The sequence below is a fragment of the Coccidioides immitis genome (assembly GCF_000149335.2).
Source record: "Coccidioides immitis RS genomic scaffold supercont3.1, whole genome shotgun sequence".
NCBI classification, from domain to species: Eukaryota; Fungi; Ascomycota; class Eurotiomycetes; order Onygenales; family Onygenaceae; genus Coccidioides; species Coccidioides immitis.
In genome coordinates, this window is record NW_004504310.1 from 4,546,365 (window position 1) to 4,565,481 (window position 19,117).

Sequence of the window (19,117 nt, forward strand, 5' to 3'; positions counted from 1 at the left end):
ACTTTGATCATGTTAATTTAGTTCTTTAGAGTTTCTGGAGCTTCTACCTGCTTCTTCAGGAGGTAGATTCACCTGTATTGTGTGGCATTATCTGTTATAAGTAGGAAATACTTCACTCTGCTGTAGCTTGGAGAATTAGAGTCTGTAGATAGAGTATGGCCACCATCTGCAATATCAATAAAAATTTTAGCTCCAGGCTTTGTAGAGTGTGTTCTAGGTTTGAATGGATTGTAAGCTTGCTTAGCTTTAGCACAGATTTTACAGAATTCTAGCTTCTTTACTCTCTTTATTCATATTGCCATTCTTGGATCTCTAGCTAGAATAGCTATATTGTGGGTGTTGAGATGCCCCCAGTGTTTGTGCCAATTGGCCATTGTATTCTCCTTGATTTCTGGTGTCTTTGCCAGGTGATTTGGTGCCAAAAGCACATCATCTCTATCTTTATTCTCTAGAGTTGCTGTTATATAGCAGGGCTCTAGAAGTTTTGTAGGTACTGGAAACACATATGCCAGTAAATTATGTATTCTAGGTGTTTGTAGAACTAGAATATCATTCTTGTTAAGTATGGCTTTGAAGCTCTGTATTTTATCTGCTGATTCTAGTAGGAAGATGTGTTCTCTGTTAACATAAAGCTGTTCTACTGTAAAGCTGTCTTGTATAAGCTTTCTAAAGCTTATGAGGTTAATCTGGAGGTCAGGCATGATTCTAACCCCTCTAATGCTTAATTCTCCATTGTCAGTTTGGATACTGGCCATGCCAAATTCTCTGGTGACTGATTTTGAACTGTTTGCCATAAGCAGTTGTGTTGCATGGCTCTTTGGGTCCATTTGAACTAGATCTGTACATGAGATTGTGTGGGATCTGGCTCCAGAGTCAAGAATCCATTTGTCTGTGGATTTATGCACTTCTTTTATAGAGAAGGCTGCTTTGTGAACTGAATGGATCTTGTCTGTTGCAACTGTAGCTGTTTTCTTGTCTTTGTCTTTAGAGTCTTCTTTAGACTTGTTAGGCTTTGAATTCTTGTTAGATTTGCAAAATTTAGCCAAATGGCCAGGTTTACCACAAATATAGCAGTTCCAGTTCTGCAGTGAGCTCTTCTCTGGATTGGATTTGGAGTTTGTATTCTTATAAGATTTTTGAGGATCTGAGCTTGTTACATTTGTATTTGGCTTTGTAGATCTGTCTTTCTTCAGGTCTTTCTTGAGAATTTAGTAGAGAATATCCTTCAGTAGGCCTTTCAAATTCTTCTCTGGTAGATTTGTTCTGCTCTGGCATGCCATATCAAATTGATTCTGTATGAACTCTCTCTATTGGGATGTAATATTCATCTTCAAGATATCATGTAGGGTGTGGTCCAGTTGTTTGAACTCTAATCTCTCAAATTCTTTACAGATTGCTAGAAATCTCTCTATATAATTTCTTTCTGAGCCAGCAGACTGTAGTGTCATTCTCACTAACTTCATAAGTAGGCTTTCCTGCTGTATCTCAGATCTCTCTTGAAAGGCTGTTCTTACAGCTTTCCAGAGTTTGTAAGCACTAAGACTATCTGATTTCTTGAAGTGTTCTCTGGCTTGTGCAGATATTGTACTGTTGATTAGGCTGTGTAGCCATTTATTCTGAACATTCCAGTATTGTGAAATTTTTGAGTTCTCTGGCTGTAGTGAGGTCTCTTGTCTTTCCAGGATAATCTTCTTGGTATTCACTTGATGAGCTATCTTTAGGATGGCTTTACTCCATGCTAGATAGTTGCTGGCCCCAGCCAGAGTTATAGGCTTCTTTACCATTTTCAAGATCTTCATGAATTGATTGATTGCTCTGCCAGTTTGTGTATTCATGTCTATAAGATTGCTGACAAATTCTTCTAGTTTGTTCTCAGAGTCTATTTCTTGGTCTCCTTCTTCTTGTTAAGCTTCTTGCTCTGGATTTTCCTGCACTGTTGCAGGTGTGTTTGCTTGACCTGATAAGAGGCTTATTTACTGTGCCAGCTGTTGTACTGTCTTCTGTTGTCTTTATATTATCTTCTGTTAATTCAGCATCATTCTGTGTAATATTTGGAGTTCACTCTCCTCCCTAGGCTCCTGCTTGTTCTTTGGTGGGCTGTCTCTGAGTCTACTCAACCATCTAAGCTTGGTTTAGGGTGTAGGGAGGTTTGTTGGAGCTTTCTGATTGGGAGTTTGGTGCTCTAGTTTGTCTGTATGGTTCACCATGGCTTTAGTGTTGCCAGGTGCTTGATTTGCTTGCTAGATGTGTTTAGCAGGCATTTCACTCACTCTCTGATTGTGTGCCAGAAAGCTACAGGGTTCAACTTGCTCTTCAGCTCAGTGCTAGAAAGCTACAGGGGTTTGCACATATAGGAGGTGTCTATCTTGATGTATGCTCTCTTTAGTACTTGTAAAACCTCATTATCCACAAGAATAACTGTTCAGGGTGTTGATTGTAAGCTTCAATAACCAATTGAGCTGTAAATCAATCTTATACACTTGCTCTTCAGTGCAAAGGGCTATAACCTGATGGAGGACTTGTATGCTTGTCATTCGCTAAGCTACCTAAAGGGGAATCTGGCTAATCTATGTGGGTCACGTGAGCGAGGTGCTAGTTGGATTACCTAACACCACCTAACCAAACCTCTCCAGGGATCAGGTAACCTTTGTTGTTTGGCGCGGCCCGCTGTTTGTCGGCAAGACGGAGCATCATATATTGATATCACCATATTGATATCACCCCCTCTCCAGGTTGCTACTTCGAAAATCTCCCAGCGCTGACAGTGGGAAAACTGATTCACGCTCCTCCGTAAGGCAAGCCAATATCGTCGCAAGTGTGTTATCGTTCTACGAAGCCGCTCCAATGAAAGAAACGTCTGTTTCTCCCCGCCGACGGGCGTTGTTTGCTCATTGGGTGAGGTGACAAAGCCCAAGACATAAAATCATAGTTATTCAAAAGCAGATGAACAAGCATATAGGACCACTCCGTACGCTATCAGAGCTGACGGCGACTGTGCTGTATTTATGCTCCCTACGCATGCTGTCTCAAATAATAGAAGTGGTAATTACGGGGCGGTCTGTATTCTCATTGATCTAACTCTACTGCGTCTGAGTCGTAGGGGGTTAACTGCAGTGGGAGTACGGAGTAAATAAAAATAAAAATAGAATAATAGTGGTAATAATAATTTAATATATCGACGCCCGGGCTGTCCACCAATAAACGGCAGGAGTTACGAAGGTTGCTGCAGCTCTTCCAACCACAGTTCCCGGCGACTCTTCTGCAGACTCGCGGGGCCTTGTCATTCGGCTTGTACCCCTGTCAAACAAAAAGGGGAGCGAGCCTGAACCCGGCTTGCTAAAATCCTCCGCCTTACGGAGTACTAAAGACAGCGGATCATCCGTACCAGCCACTGCGAATGGATGGCTCGAGAGCTACAATTTTACACACTTTCTTGCAAACGTTTGCCGTCCACATTCATTCACATTCGCTCTCTCCCTCTCTTTTCTGCGAAACTCAACTTCTAGACCGGAATGGATGATAGGATATGTCGCTCCACAGATTTGCGATAGCCTTGTTAGTGGTCGCCTCGAACAAAGAGAGAGCGGAGCTTCCGGGGGGTTAGTTAGTAGTGGATGAGCCTTGCTGTTGCGATGCTGCATATCCATCCCTAATGTATGTACATACATATAGTTAGCCAAATGGAAAGCGAAGCTTCTCCATACTTCAAGATATGAGGTGGTGAAGCGGTGAACCTTTTGCAGCGGGCGGTTGGGTTGGCCTTGATTTGCGGTGAAAACAGACTTCCGATCCCGGAGAGAGAGCTCCGCTTAGATAAGCACAAAAAAGTGGCCGCGGGAAATTTATCGGATTTCTACCCCTCCGCAGGTGAGTCACTGCTGCTGGAACTCACATCCAACAGGAAGCACTCCTCATTGCCTGTGTATGACCTATCGCCATGGGTGCTGAGGGGGCTTCCGTGCAAGACCGCCTCACTAGGTGGGCTCAGAGACTCAAGAATTTGACCGTATCGCCGCTCACGCAAGACTACCCGGAGACGACCCCGTCCGGCCCCGATGTTTCAAAGCGCGCAATTGAAGCTTTCGAGTCGTTGAAGCTCTCTTCCGAAGTCCAGGCAGCTATCAGCAAGCTCTCCGGGCCCGGTGATTCCGGTTTCCTCGTTTTTCTCACCGCATTCGTGGTCCTCGTGAGCCGGTTAACCGGAGATGAAGATATTGCGCTGGGAACAAGTTCCGAGAGTGACGGGCGCTCGTTTGTGTTACGTGTGCCTATTTCGCAGAATGAATCGTTTGCGAAGCTATATTCCAGAGTTTCAGAGGCGTTTGCCCAAGGCGTTTCTGACATTGTCCCCCTAAGAACGTTGAGAACTTATATCCAGAAGGAGAACAAGTCAGAACGCACGCCAATTTTATTCCGTTTTGCCGCATATGAAGCTCCTGCGAAGTCACAAGAGTATCCTGCCAATACGTTTGATACCACCGATCTTGTCCTTAACGTTGCTCCCGGAAGCCCGTCGGATGATGGAGAATTGGAACTCGGAGGTTACTATAATCAGCGTCTATTCTCCAGCGCTAGAATATCCACCATTCTGACCCAGCTCGCTCAATTGATTCGCAACGCGTCGAACAACCCGGACGAAGCTATTGGCAGGGTCGAATTTCTCACCGAAAGCCAGAGGCAGATGCTTCCAGATCCAACCAAAGATTTACATTGGTCTGAATTCCGTGGGGCAATTCAAGATATATTTGCTAGAAATGCAGAAAAACATCCGGATAAACTGTGCGTTGTCGAAACGAAGTCCCACAGCTCTCCGCATCGGGAGTTTACTTATAGGCAAATCCATGAGGCGTCTAATATCCTTGGTCACCACCTGCTCCAATCAGGGATACAAAGAGGTGAGGTCGTTATGGTGTATGCGCACCGCGGCGTCGATCTTGTCGTTGCTATCATGGGTATTCTAAAGGCCGGAGCGACATTCTCGGTGATCGACCCTGCGTATCCTCCAGATAGACAAGTCATCTACCTAGACGTTGCCAGACCTCGAGCTCTGATCAACATTGAAAAGGCCACACAGGATGCCGGTGAATTAACAGAGAAGGTCCGCAGCTTCATCGATGGCAACTTGGAACTTCGAACGGAGATCCCGGCTCTGGCACTGCGGGATGATGGATCCTTGCAAGGGGGATTGATCAACGGAAATGATGTATTGCAACCTCAGGTAGCCTTAAAGGCCAAACCGGTCGGCGTGGTAGTTGGGCCAGATTCCACACCTACTCTTTCTTTTACATCTGGTTCAGAAGGTCGACCAAAAGGTGTGCGTGGAAGGCATTTTTCGCTTGCCTACTATTTCCCTTGGATGTCGAAGACTTTCAAACTCTCTGAGAACGACCGCTTTACACTTTTGAGCGGTATCGCCCATGATCCAGTACAACGAGACATTTTCACCCCTCTTTTCCTAGGAGCTATGCTCCTTGTTCCTTCTAGGGAAGATATTCAAAACGAAAAATTAGCAGAATGGATGCGCGAGTACAAGGCCACTGTTACTCATCTGACACCAGCTATGGGTCAGATCCTTGTCGGAGGTGCTACTGCTCAGTTCCCATCTTTACACCACGCATTTTTCGTTGGTGACATCCTGATCAAGAGAGATTGTATGTCGCTCCAGGCCCTCGCCCCAAATGTCAATATTGTGAACATGTATGGTACCACTGAGACTCAACGTGCTGTGAGTTATTTTGAAATCCCATCGTATGCGAGCCAGGAGTCATATCTTGATATGATGAAGGACGTCATTCCAGCTGGCAAAGGCATGGTTGATGTCCAATTGCTGGTGGTGAATCGTTTCGACCGAACTAAACTTTGCGCGGTGGGTGAAGTGGGCGAAATCTACGTGAGAGCCGGTGGCCTTGCTGAAGGGTATCTTGGAGCACCTGAGTTGAACGAGAAGAAATTTTTGTCCAACTGGTTTATAGATCCACAGGTGTGGAAAGACCTTGATCAGGAACAACAAAAGGGGGCAGCCAATGAGCCTTGGCGAGAATTCTACGTTGGACCCAGAGATCGTCTCTATCGAAGTGGTGATCTCGGAAGATATACTCCTACCGGCGAAGTCGAATGCTCTGGCCGAGCCGATGACCAGGTGAAGATCCGAGGTTTTCGAATTGAGCTTGGAGAAATTGATACGCATCTTTCAAGACATCCATTAGTCCGAGAGAATGTGACGCTTGTACGAAGAGACAAGTTTGAAGAGCCAACCCTAGTGAGCTACATCGTTCCACAGATGAGCAAATGGGCTTCGTGGCTGGAGGCAAGGGGCTTGAAAGATGATGACTCGGCTGAAGGAATGGTCGGAATGTTAAGGCGATTCCGGCCGCTGCGGGAAGATGCAAGAGAATACCTTAGAGGCAAACTCCCCAGCTATGCCGTACCCACAGTTATTATTCCACTCAAGCGCATGCCTCTTAATCCCAACGGCAAAGTCGATAAGCCTGCCCTGCCATTCCCAGATACTGCCGAGTTGAGCGCCGCCGCACCGCGACGTAGATCGTCTGTCCTACAGAAGCTGTCTGAAACAGAGCTGGCTCTGGCACAAATCTGGGCTAAACTCATTCCAAACATCTCAGCAAGGATGATTGGGCCAAACGACTCATTCTTTGATCTTGGTGGCCACAGTATTCTTGCACAGCAAATGTTTTTTGAGCTGAGGCGAAAGTGGAGAAACATTGATCTCAGTATGAGTGCTATTTTCCGGAGCCCTACCCTCAGATCTTTTGGTAATGAGATTGCCCGTCTACAAGACATTGAATCATTTACCAGCCACGACCAACTTGGCGACTCAGAAACCCGGACGTCTGCCCAGGTCGATTCCGCAAATGAGTATGCCGAAGATGCGAAGAAGCTTGTGGACTCTCTTCCAAAGCAGTTTCCCTCGTCAGCAGAGCCTGTTTTGCGTGATAACTGTACCGTTTTCTTAACTGGTGCGACTGGTTTCCTTGGTGCATTTGTTCTCAGGGAACTTCTTTCCAGGGCTAATCCATCTGTTAACGTCGTTGCTCTTGTTCGAGCCAAGTCACCAGAGGCAGCGCTTGAACGCGTCCGGTCAACTTGTCAGGCATATGGTTCTTGGTCTGAAGAATGGGTCAATAGACTCCAATGTGTCCAAGGAAACCTTGGCGATGAAAAGTTCGGCTTTTCCGACGACCTTTGGAAGGACCTTACCAACCGAGTGGACGTTGTGATTCACAACGGGGCGCTTGTTCACTGGGTGTATCCCTATGCCAACTTGAGGGGTCCCAATGTGCTTGGTACCATTGATTCTTTGAAACTTTGTGCTGAAGGCAAAGCCAAACAATACGGTTTCGTTAGTTCTACAAGTGTGTTGGACACGAACTACTTTGTTGATGAATCAGAACGCATTGTCGATGCAGGCGGAGCTGGAATTAGCGAGTCCGATAACCTCGCTGGCAGTAGCACCGGATTGGGTACTGGATATGGTCAAAGCAAATGGGTTGGAGAATACCTTGTAAGGGAAGCTGGTCGACGAGGACTGAAGGGTGCCATTATCCGACCTGGTTATGTTACTGGCGATTCAGAAACTGGAAGTAAGTGAAATTTGATTCTGCCCTTGGGGAGGCAATTGCTTATCCAATTTGTTATAGCCACGAATACCGATGACTTCCTGGTACGGATGATTAAAGGCTGCATCCAGCTCTCTGCCAGGCCTAATATCAACAACACGGTTAACATGGTGCCAGTCGACCATGTTGCAAGGGTTGTTGTAGCTTCAGCATTTTCCCCTCCACACTCCGAACTATCCGTTGCGCACGTCACCAGTCATCCTCGTCTCCGATTCAACCAGTTTTTAGGTGCGATACAGACATACGGTTACGATGTGCCACAGGTTGATTATGTGCCATGGGCAAGTTCCTTGGAACGTTACGTTAATGATGGCGACCGCAACACAATTGCTCAACATGCCCTGTAGGTCCATCAACTTTTCCCCGTTTACTAGCCTTTTCTAACAAAACATCACAGAATGCCTCTCTATCACTTCGTAACAGCTGATCTCCCATCTAATACGAGAGCACCCGAACTCGATGATGCCAATGCCGCTGCTGCGCTCCGTGCCGATGCCAAGTGGTCCGGAAAGGACCTGTCGGGCGGAAGCGGTGTGACGGAAGAGCTTATCGGACTTTATCTCGCATATCTCGTGGAGATTGGTTTCTTGCCTGCTCCCACAAAAACCAATGCCAAGCCTCTCCCCAAGGGCAATATCTCAAAAGCGCAGAAGGCTGCTCTCGGTGCCGTTGGAGGCCGTGGTGGACTCGCTTAAGTCGCCGAGCGCTGTTCAGTAATCCCGCAACATTATTCGCAAGTCTGTCTAAAGATATCTCAAAAATGGGTATAAATTGAAAAAGTCATGATTCTTTGGTTCTAATCACCCAAAATACCTAAACATTTTAATGAATGCATACATGCAATGATGAGTCGTCGAGCGAGAGCACATTTCGGTATATATATTTAGGTTGTTTGGGGAATTTCCATACAAGATTTCGGATAGAAAAATGGCCAAAGGGGTATATAAGTTATATGTAGATGTGGCTCTACTAGTCTAGAATCGGCACAAGTTTCTGTCATCGAAACATGTTTTCAACTCCTTTTAGAACCTCATCAACAGCCCAACGAAGCAATTCCTCCATGAGGCATTCTCCGTTCCCCGGTGCAACGAGGACACCCATATCATCCCTCAGATTCTTCCCTTCACCGACGAGTCTCTTCAGATCCTCCACATCCTCACCCAGTTGTGTAGATTCAGGAAGTAATAGCCATGCATGGTCCCTAATGTACCGTGGCCAAACAATATCATCCACATATCCTGGCGGATCCGTCCAGAAATTAGTTTCCAGGGGAGTATAAGTATTGACATCTCTCTTTTCTTCTTGTTCCAGCTGCTGCTTATCAGCTTGTCTCTGAGATGATGGCTTTGGTGTTGGCGCGGGGCCAATGGTTACATAGCCGGTCCGACTCTCTCGTCTTTTCTTGACAAGAGTGTAAGTAGCTGGTAGAAAAAACGGTATATCAATTGTGTCGTGGATCTTGCGAAGCGGATGGGTGCGGTCGTGGGGAGGTGCGTAGAGCAAGAAGCCATCAATTAAGGCGAGAGAGATGAAGCTAGATGTGTCCCTAGCATATTTCCTGTCCGAACCCGCAGTGCTTCTTTTGCGTTGTTCCTCGAGAGCAAGATCACGCAGGCGTTGGGCAACTTGTTCTCTGAACAAGCGCACGGTCTCCCCGCTAACTCCCGAGTCTGTGGCATCGTTCAGGTCTTCCTTGCTTTTGATACCAGCGGGTAAATGGCCATGATCGCGGATATATGCTAACGTCGCCTCGAACTGCGAGATATCGAGGGCATCGATAGTGTCCCAGTCCTGGACAAGCTTGCCGGAGGACGTTGTGACCACAGGGATCCTATTTCGGGGCGAATATTAGCAAGCATAGAAGTAAAGCTTGGACGTGGTGAAGATTCGATAAAGTAATTAACTGTCTTAATAGCACTTACTGGTCATCCGGCTTGTAGAAGTCATCTTGATGGAGAACAAACGGCCTTGTCGTCGCTGTTACATCTCCATTACCCTCTGTTGATGGCGGGGTAAACACGGTCCGCAACAGTCGCGCGAGCGTGGTTTTACCGCTTGATGAAGGGCCCGATAGGCCTACAAGGAGCGTTTTCTGGCACTGTAATTCCATTGATGTCTACTGACTTGTCGTCGACGGCATGACTTGCTTGTCTACGAGAGACTACGAAGGCTAGTTTGATATCCTTTGAAATGGGGGAACCAATGTCGAAGTTCTCACTCAGCTTAGCAATCCTGGAGCTCTACGTACGGAGAAATTATTCCGTAGATACAAATAAACAGTCTTTCCTGAAACAATTTATACAGTGTTCAAGAAACTGCGTCAGCATAGGTCCTGTATTCTCCAATGACGGTTTCGTGTTTTGCACTTTTCTCTTCTATTCTTTCATCCACTTTATCTCTTCTCCATGGCACAAAACCCAACCAACATCCCGAAAGGTTCTCAATTGAGGAGTGACGAGCTTGCATTGGGGGTCCAATACCGGCCAATTCGTGAAATAAACCGCTTTCCAAGGGTTGAAGGCTTTGCAACCTCAACCGATTGACTGGATATTGCCAACGGCTTGATTCAATTAGCTGGAGCACTGAGAAAGAAGGAAGCAGAGACTATAGGCTGGTCTGGTGCCAAAAAAGGATCCTCCAGTGAATTGTTTGGTCCCGAGGTTGCATGAACGGTACTAAACACTCCCGGAATATCCGATATATCGAGTACCGGAGATGAAGATTCGCCATTAGAACTGACCGCATTTTCGTTATTACCTGCGTTCGAATAGGTTAGATGTGACGTGGCTCTTCGTTTGCGAGGGCCTGGTGTTCTAGGCGCCATCATAACAATGCCATCATCAGTCACCACTTCTTCAGTTGTGGTTATTTGCCGTTTGTTACCTCTCCCAGAGCCAGGAGTCACGTCTGAGTCTAAGAAAGGCATGGGTTCCGAGACTTTATTCTTTCCCTTCGCTGGGGTCCGGCGACGAGGGGATGGCTGTATTAATGGGCGTGGGGGCTTCTTGTCATTGAAATTGTCCGGAATTGGCATTTTATGTCGGTCGAAGAAACCAGGCTTATTCTTCATATACGCGGACTCGCTATCTTTCTCGTCTTCTGAAACTGGGATAAAACCTTCCTCTTTTATAATAGAGCTCATCGTGCGGTCATCCAACAGGTCTTTTTCGGCATGCAGCATCTCAATATTCGTCATTTGCTTCCTTCGTCGTAGCATTTTATCTTCAAGAGTACCTTTCAAAACTAGTGTTTCCACGTAAACTGGTTTCATCTGGGATATACGATGGGCTCGCTTAATGGCTTGGCTTTCGATATTTGGGTCCCATATCGGGTTGATAATAAAGATGCGAGAAGCACTCGCCAGATGTAATCCATGGGAAGCCTGACGGACGTCCATTAGCAGAACACGCACGCATTCGCTATTATTGAACAGCGCGAGGTACTCGGCTTTCAATTTCGGTTTAAGGGTGCTGGCGTAAATTCGGAACTCCACGCCCAGCATTTCAAGGCCTTCTGCAACCCAGAAAGCATTGTTATTATTTTCGTAGAAAATAATTATCTTTTCCTCCTTTTGAAGCTCGAAGACACGGTCTAACAGGTAGCTCAGTTTTGCAGACGTCGTAGCAACAACTTGAGCTTTTGCAAGCGGTGATTCGGCGGGGAGGGTCTTGAACCTGGAAAATTTCTGTGCCTTCGGGAGCTTTTCCGGCCTTGGTCGGTGAATGAGGTAATCGTTTGTTTTGGCATTGCTTGCGGCAGATTCTGCCTGAGGTTTGGTAGGGGATCCTCTCTGAGATTTTAAATCAGTGGGGTTATCTAGTCTCCGTCGCATCTCTCGCTTTGTTTTTATTCCTGCCCCAGCTATACCCTCAGCCGGATCCTCAGCGCAGAGGCGCGCTGTAATAAATCTCTGCGCATCCCTTGCCTGAGAGATACCTAACAACAGTGGCTCCTGGTGTTCCTCCGAATCATCAAGGGACCACATAGGCCGTGCGTATTCGGGGAAGTTTCGGATGAATACGCCAAGTTCATCAAATTGACTAAAGGCATTCCAGGAAGGACAGGAAATCGTTTTTTCTGCAATATGAATCCCTTCACAAAGGAGATCCAAATCGGATCTGGTCATTCTATCAACGTTCGCGGCTAGATATTTCCTGGCGACGTCAAGGGTCACCTCAACGTCTTTCTTGTCGAAACCAGTCCACCAAAAGCCTGCATATCTCAGATTGTTGATCAGAGTGGCGAGATGCTTTCTGTTTCTCGGGTGGAACATATAGTCCCTATCAGTACGCTCGGATGTAATGGCATTGACAACCAGATGGAAAATAAACATGTTGAGGGACAGTTTATCATGGAGAGTGGGCTCCAAGTACACAACCTTGTTACTGAGGTTTGGTAAAACCAGATCTTTGTTGATATCTTCAGTACGGTGCCGCACAACAATTGACTGGAGGGTTGATCGAAGCGACGTCGCCATCGTCCGTTTGCCATCCACGCCTTTTGGCGTCATGTACTTTGACCAATTCGCTCGGTCTTGGGCACGCGAGTTGGCCCAAGGCTTCAGACGGAGGAAATCAATTACAATTCGTTTTAATCTATCCAGATTTTTCAATTCTTCGTCAATGATGCCACTCGCATCCTTCCTAGATTTCAGGATACCCGCAGCTCGTTCGTCGTCCTTCATGGCCATTTCGGGGAGGGTTTCTTGCGATGCAAGGCTGACCTCCACACCATACATCCCATCCGAAGGAGTTCCAGAGACCACCCACCGACGTTCGACATGTAGCATTTCTAGAAAATGGATGGCATTTGATTTTCCACCACTACTAGCGAAGTTATGGCCTTCATCAACGATAATTCGAAGCCAATGGAGTTCTTTTAGAGGTGAATCGTATATTGCCCAGTGGTGCTCAAAACCGGCCTTCTCCTTTTCAAACCGAGATCTCGCAAAGAGAACAATGTCGTATTGAAGAAGCTCATCAGCTGGGGGTAATCGATCAGACACGTCCCTCAAAACCAAGACTTTCAATCCCTCAGTGTGCTTTTCGATTTCATGGAGCCAATGGTCAACCAGATTCGGTGGAACTATGACTAGAGTCCCAGATGCAAGTCGCAAATAACTGGATTTAATTCCCATGCGATTGCTGGACTTCGGAGCCTGGATGACCGTATATGAGCCTTGACTATGCTCGCAAGCACGAGTACAGTTTACGTAGTGCATGCCCAAGTCATTCAAATGCTCAAAGTAGGATTTCCATGGCACTGAAAAACGCCCCACTGCAGATGCAGTCATTTCAAACAGAGAGCCAGTTTTCGCTCTCACAGGGTGCAATTCTTGTAGATGGGTGGAGGGTATTCGCGGAAAATAACCTTTCGTCGCAAGGATAACAGCTAGACATATTAGCGTTTTCCCGTAACCCATAGTTTCTGCAAGAACCCCTATTATTGTGGCAAGTTCAGTTAGTGAAAGCAACATTATCCGCAGCTGAAAAAGTCTCACCTCCACATGGCCCGGAATAAAGACGTTGATCACGAGTAATTGCGCCTTCTTCCCGATCATAGTAATACGTTCGCCCAGTGGGCCCTTTGAAAGCTTGCAACCTTGGGTCAGGGTATTCTCCAGGCTCGGACTCTTTCTGGATCATGAATGCGACAGAGCGACGTTGGTATGGATACAGAGGAGTCTTGAGACCTCGTATCCCCACATTCTTACCAGCATCGCTATCAGAGTTCCCTTTGAGAGCCGATGCCATGGCCAACCGCGCCCAAAAGTCGGGTACAGAATCAACGTTCGGATTTGGTGACTCGAGCGTATTGAAGATGTAGAATAATGATTCATCCTCGGTCTTTGAATTAACTGAATGCTCCGCTAAGGGGTCAAAATTGCCAGTCCATGCCTCAGGAGAGGTATCCAATCTCGACATGACAACCCTCAATGAGCGACGGAAGGCTGCACTAGAACGCTGAATAATTGATCTTCCAACATCCTCTGGTAAGACATATATACGGATAGCCTTCCACCCAGGATAGTTTTCGTCCTCATAAATGGAAGTCCGAACCCATCCAGCCTGTAGCAATTTGTTGACTTCTGCCAGCAAAAAGTCTGTGTCTTTGGAGCGGGTCACCGAAGAAGGATCGAAGACCTTCAGGATTCCAACAGGAATAAAATTGTCTAAATTGTTAAGCAGCAGCTCTTTCTTTGTTGGAGGTCTCGAAGGGGGAGGAGGACACGAGGATTTTGAAGACGGAGTCGAGATTGCAGACTTAGGGGCGCTTGAAAATGCCGAAGCTAAATGAACCGGTGGTGAAGAATCATCACTAGGATCATCCGGTTTTTCATTCTTAGGACTTTCAGCAATTGCGAATTGAAGCTGCGTCAGAAGAGAGGGCGGCTCTCATATCAGCAAAAGTAGTTGCAATTGTGTCACAGACAACCAACCTCGGAAAATTCAGCGCCGTGTGGTTCATCTGCCAGGTTCTGGCCAACGGCGCCATCGAGAGAAAACTCCATCGCTGACCGTAAAGCACTGCGTTGCTATTTGCTGTTCACACAGTCAACCGCAAGTGAAACTAGCATTGAGGGGAGGAGGAATAGGTTGCTGGGGAGAATTGAGAAAGCAGAGTTCAATCTCCAGGAAGACAAATGGAAGCATCGTCCATGCTAGTGTTATGTGTTATTATTGTTGTCGTTGCAGCGCATACCGACATCCCTCCGCTACCTTGTGTTGAAGAGCTGGAGAGAGAGGCTCCGTCGAGCTCCCGGTTCCACGAGTGAACTGGTCAACTAGCTAGTTAACTATGTACGCACCCGCCACCTACGTACACTTGGCGTTAACTAGTTACTTAACTAGTTAACTAGTTAACTACCTTAGTTAGTTACATAATACCTGCTAACTCCGACTGACACGCCAAACCGCGAGAAAAATCCTCGACAAAAGAGCAGAAGTGTTGAAAATTTCATTGTTCTAGGATATGACTCATCTCTGCAGGTTCTCTTGTCCGTTTACTGCAGAGTACCTAGTGTGTTGTAGCCTGGCCTACTGTTATGTCTAGTCGTTCAGTTGGCGGTTGAGGCCCGGAAGTCGAGCTCCTTTTGCCCCCTTACGATATTCTGAGCAGCAGCAGTAACAGCAGTAGCAGGAGGAGGAGGCATTCCGATATACATCTGACTATGTGGTGCTCGCACCGTTGAATATTTCATCTCCCCTACTCCCCATGAGATACAAATATACCCCGTGAGATGGGATCAATTTGGTGAAGGAGCCTATCGCAGTAGCTTTCCCGAGGGAAAACTTATCCCAATCCAATTCTAAGTGCAAAAGATGATAAGAAATTCCCATTAGACCACGATGAGTGTATGTATGTATATACAATATATTCTCTAGCGAAAAAAAATGATTTCTTGCCTATCTACGTGCCCTGTCTTGGCCCCGTTCTGGACTGTAACATAGGCTTATCCAGCTTTGCTTATTTTCGCGTCCAACCATACGTAGGCCTGCGAATGTCATCCCGTCACCAACAGTTTAGTCCATGTTTTCTCGTCTCTTCCTCCATTTTCTAGCATATTTACACTGCACGATTAGTCCGGCCACCGCAACAATCTGTACCACAACACAGATCGTGAATGCCACCCCGGCTCCAACGCCATTTACCATCGGGATCACAAAGCTTGCACCCCCCGCCGAGAACAAGCATCTGGCGAGGTTCAAGCTCGCGGTAGCGGCGGCGCTCTGGTCGGGAAAGAGGTCGACCAAATACGTCGTGACGATTGCTTGTATAGACACAGCTGTCCAACCCGTGATGAAAGTGGAAACAATAGGAGCCGCGATGTGGACATTTTCCGGAAATTGGACTGTCCAGCCAAAGAGTAGAATCGACATACATTGCAATAACAAGAAAATATAAATGCGACGGAGACGGGCATCCTCTAGCGGAAAATCGTCGTTTTCCCGGATTACCCTGGGTCGAGTGCTTCCCGGTTCCGTCAGTCCGTGATGGCTTGTATATTTGGCCTGAACATGACGGTAGTCGATGTCCAAAATCTTACCGGTAATCACCGTGCCAATTATACCGCCTGTACCATTTGCAATGAACGTCAAGCCGATATGAAACTCAGATAGACCATATAGCTCCCCGAAGAGAGTGGACATGGCGGTAATACTCATTTGCCAGACGGCGAAGTAGATGGCAAGAAACACAATTATTGGAGCTGCATCTTTTCTGATGAGGATTCGAAATGGCCCGAGAACTTGAACGCGTTTTGTGGTGGTCAACTGTTGATGCGCTTCTTTCGGGTTCCAAGTCACTCTGGTGAGCCGTTGGTAGATATTGAGCGGGTATCGGGCGAACCAATTCGATGGGGTGCAACCTCCATTCGCAACAATGGACCTGAGCGTTTCAGGAAGCAGAAGCATGGTCAGTAGGAATAAAGCAGTGCTGTAGATGGTAAGGAACCAGAATATAGCTCTCCACCCGAGAGCTCCAGCAAGAGCTCCCCCTATCACTGGACCCACTGCAATAGGAACCAACAATCCTGCCTGGAAGAATCCCATGTAGCCTCCGCGGTCAGCGCGTGTGGTGATATCGCCTACCACGCCGGAGCCAATGGCGATCGTGCTCGCACTGCCTGCGCTCTGCAGACACCTCAAAATGATTAGGGTAGCATAGTTCTTGGCCTTCGCAAGACCAACACACGCACCGATTGCTACAATCAGGGTGCAGGCGTATGCCGTCCGACGGCCCTTAACATCAGATATTGGACCCCAGAGGCTGGGTGATATGCCTTGAAACAACAGATACGAGGTAATCGTGAGGTTGATAAGCTCGATAGAAACATTGAAATCGTGAGCGATTGCCAGAAGGGCTGGAAAGTAAATGTTTGATGCTATCGCGGAGACTTGAAATCCTTTAGCCAGATGCCTTATCTACCACTAAACGATGCCCTGCACTCACAGGTTGCGGCAGCTGAGACTATGAGAACAATCAACACTTTTTGTGTTTTATCAAAAATGCTGTAAGGTTCCGGGCTGCCAGGGAATGGAGTTAAGCTGGTGGTAGTTGGTTTGTTGCCGCTGTCTTCCGACATGGTTTCTTGGAATGAACCTGGTGAGTTAAGGCTCAGCATACACTCACCTGAAGCCTACGAGGTTTCAAAATCACCTTAGGCGTTTCGCTGGAATTCGGAAGGGCTATCAAGATGGATGCCTCCACTCGGCGTCCATAGAGTCAATTCAGGGTACGAAGTGTGATCGTCAAGTGGATTCCAGGATCCCTTCGCTTGTATCGGGTCTGTGCATTTTAGCTGCCTGTCTTGAAGTGTCTCCCATCGGAACTCATAACTCCGATTTCGCCACTCTGTGCCTGTAATCTCTCTAACAAGCATACTGGCTTGTTTAGACTCGCCACGGCCCATGACTCACGGGAGAACACCGAGACGACTCCGCACTCGGGGAGGACCTCCGAAGTCAAATAATTTCAAGCTTCAAAATGAAGACAGAAAATCCAAGGGTTCACAATATCCGGCTATCCAGCGCGACTCCTACATCTCTTGTTTACAAATTCACACCCACTCACAGATTTCACAGTACTTCGTAGGTCACATAGTATTTGTCAGCAGCAAATCGTGGGCCCCAGACTCTCCATTGTTGCCACGACGTAGTTCGTTCTCACTCGCGGCCCGATTCCCTATTAACCAGAGTAGCCAGTTAAACTCCTACAGTACCAGCCATGAAGCTTGTTTCGAATGACGTCAGCTTTCTCAACCGCTCGACTCGGCTGGTAGGCCCTAGGATCGATATCCCTATGATCACTGTTAACTCTGCAATAGTGATTGAGAATCTACTCATATATCCGCGTGTAGCTATGCAGGTCAACCTCAGAGAAAGCCATGACCAGGTGCCGTTTACTAATATTTTAGGTGGACATCGTCTGCCTGGTCTGTCTAGGTATTATTTCAAACCGGGCACCTCAGATCAGGGGAAGACAAAGAGAGAAACAAACTGCGAAAAGGTCAAGGCCCAGAGGCGTTCTGAAGAGCTATGAGAAGCATGTGAAACCTTCGATGATAACATTGCTCTTTTGCTGACTTTCCCGTATGCACTTTTTTGGGCTCTGTTATAACCGCCTGAATCACCCGTAGAGGGGGCATAATCCAACAGACGCTCCGCAAGCGAGCAGAAGGAACAATTCGATCCGTTACTCTGCTCCGAGACCTTCGCACCCTGACTATTATATTGCCCTTCCGTTATTTTCAACGGACCATTGGTGGCACTGCGCCGATTGATAAGCTGCTAGCGCCGAGTCTCCATCCCCCTTAAAATAAAGGACAAAAGCGCGTATGTATAGCGAGTATCCGAAACAGCGCATCAATGAGTTATGACACTCCGAGAGTATACTCGGCTGGATCCCGACTTTTTACTAACAACATTCCAATATGCATGGCTGTAACGAATTCAGGCCACATATCCCTAGGTTCCATATGAGGTCCAAAAGCGAAAAGTTATATCTCAATCATCAAGACGATTTCTCCAGTCTGTGCGGACAGGACATGGACAATACGTGTGTCCTGCTCCCGACGGGGTCAAGAGGCGAAGGTTTCGCTCGCCTGGGCAGCATCAAGCAAGCCGTATATTCTCCATGATGCGCGCCTATCATTGTCGAGGAATGCCCAGGAGAGCAAGAAGAATGAGGCCGCAGCAGGCTACGAGCAGAGAAAATCCCCAGGCTTGCCCATTCGTATCTAAGTCTCTCGCGAATGCCCAGCGCTCCGTTTGAAGGATCAAAGACTGGGCCAAATCACAAAACTGGGAGGCGGGAGGAATGCCCGGACTGACTGCTTGCGCCAAGGCCCCGCGGCCCCCGATGTCTTGGCCGAGCCCAACAGCCACCGGGCTGTGACGGACGGAAGTTGGAGGTCGCAGTGCTGCATCCTTCGCACTCGCCAGGGACCAGCCGGTGTTCTCAGTTCTGAGTTGGTCAATCTTAATAACTACCGCTGTGAGGCTCTGGGGAATCCGAGGACACGCCACATGCTTCGAGCAGTATCCTCTTCCACACACGGACGGGGGAATTCTGGGAACGCAGGACCGCTTCCCTCGAAACCAGTCACACGCGGTATTGACGGGGCGATCTTCGGCCTGTATCAAGTCTGTTTATCGGGGCTGTTTGTCTGTCTGGCTGACGGCTTTGTCACTGGCTAGCCCTGCCTCTGCGTTTTCTTGTGCAAATTCGATACCCTTCAGCTTGGGACGCGGAAAATCAACAGGGCCAGGGACCCCTCCAGGATAGCGCTCGCATGCAACCTTGTTGCGCTCAGCCCGTCAGAACCGTTCATGCCGATCTCGTAACCAGGACTGCCCAGCACCACGGGTGGATCTGCAATGTAAAAGTACCGCACTGCCATCCAATAGCCTGCGATTCGACAATGGATTGGGGTCCTCCGCAGCAGGCAGTGCTAACAGGGAGGCTGGTATATACCCGAG

The 19,117-nt window shown here is 47.5% G+C and overlaps 5 protein-coding genes across 5 annotated transcripts; 2 read left to right on the forward strand and 3 right to left on the reverse strand.

Moving 5' to 3' along the window:
• The first annotated feature begins 3,888 nt into the window (after positions 1-3,888).
• CIMG_01491 (L-aminoadipate-semialdehyde dehydrogenase large subunit) lies at positions 3,889-9,593 on the forward strand. Its single transcript, XM_001247719.2, has 3 exons — positions 3,889-7,601; positions 7,659-7,980; positions 8,035-9,593. Exons 1-3 carry the CDS (start codon positions 3,938-3,940, stop codon positions 8,330-8,332), a joined length of 4,284 nt encoding a protein of 1,427 aa, XP_001247720.1. The 5' UTR covers positions 3,889-3,937; the 3' UTR covers positions 8,333-9,593.
• Positions 8,044-9,789, reverse strand: CIMG_01490 (nicotinamide riboside kinase). The gene is made up of 2 exons (XM_001247718.2): positions 9,560-9,789; positions 8,044-9,468 (listed from the first exon to the last, which is right to left on the reverse strand). The coding sequence occupies exons 1-2, from the start codon at positions 9,745-9,747 to the stop codon at positions 8,634-8,636; spliced, it is 1,023 nt and encodes a 340-aa protein (XP_001247719.1). The 5' UTR covers positions 9,748-9,789; the 3' UTR covers positions 8,044-8,633.
• A 39-nt stretch (positions 9,790-9,828) lies between these two features.
• CIMG_01489 (SNF2 family helicase) lies at positions 9,829-14,350 on the reverse strand. Its single transcript, XM_001247717.2, has 3 exons — positions 14,077-14,350; positions 13,138-14,008; positions 9,829-13,076 (listed from the first exon to the last, which is right to left on the reverse strand). The coding sequence occupies exons 1-3, from the start codon at positions 14,146-14,148 to the stop codon at positions 10,204-10,206; spliced, it is 3,816 nt and encodes a 1,271-aa protein (XP_001247718.1). The 5' UTR covers positions 14,149-14,350; the 3' UTR covers positions 9,829-10,203.
• A 594-nt stretch (positions 14,351-14,944) lies between these two features.
• On the reverse strand, positions 14,945-16,722 carry CIMG_01488 (MFS multidrug transporter; the record flags this gene model as incomplete). The annotated part of the gene is made up of 2 exons (XM_001247716.2): positions 14,945-16,533; positions 16,590-16,722. The coding sequence occupies 2 exons, from the start codon at positions 16,720-16,722 to the stop codon at positions 15,161-15,163; spliced, it is 1,506 nt and encodes a 501-aa protein (XP_001247717.2). The 3' UTR covers positions 14,945-15,160.
• Positions 16,723-18,114: 1,392 nt separating this feature from the next.
• Positions 18,115-18,835, forward strand: CIMG_12782 (uncharacterized protein; the record flags this gene model as incomplete). The annotated part of the gene is made up of 2 exons (XM_001247715.2): positions 18,115-18,261; positions 18,413-18,835. The coding sequence occupies 2 exons, from the start codon at positions 18,115-18,117 to the stop codon at positions 18,833-18,835; spliced, it is 570 nt and encodes a 189-aa protein (XP_001247716.2).
• Between the last annotated feature and the right edge of the window lie 282 nt (positions 18,836-19,117).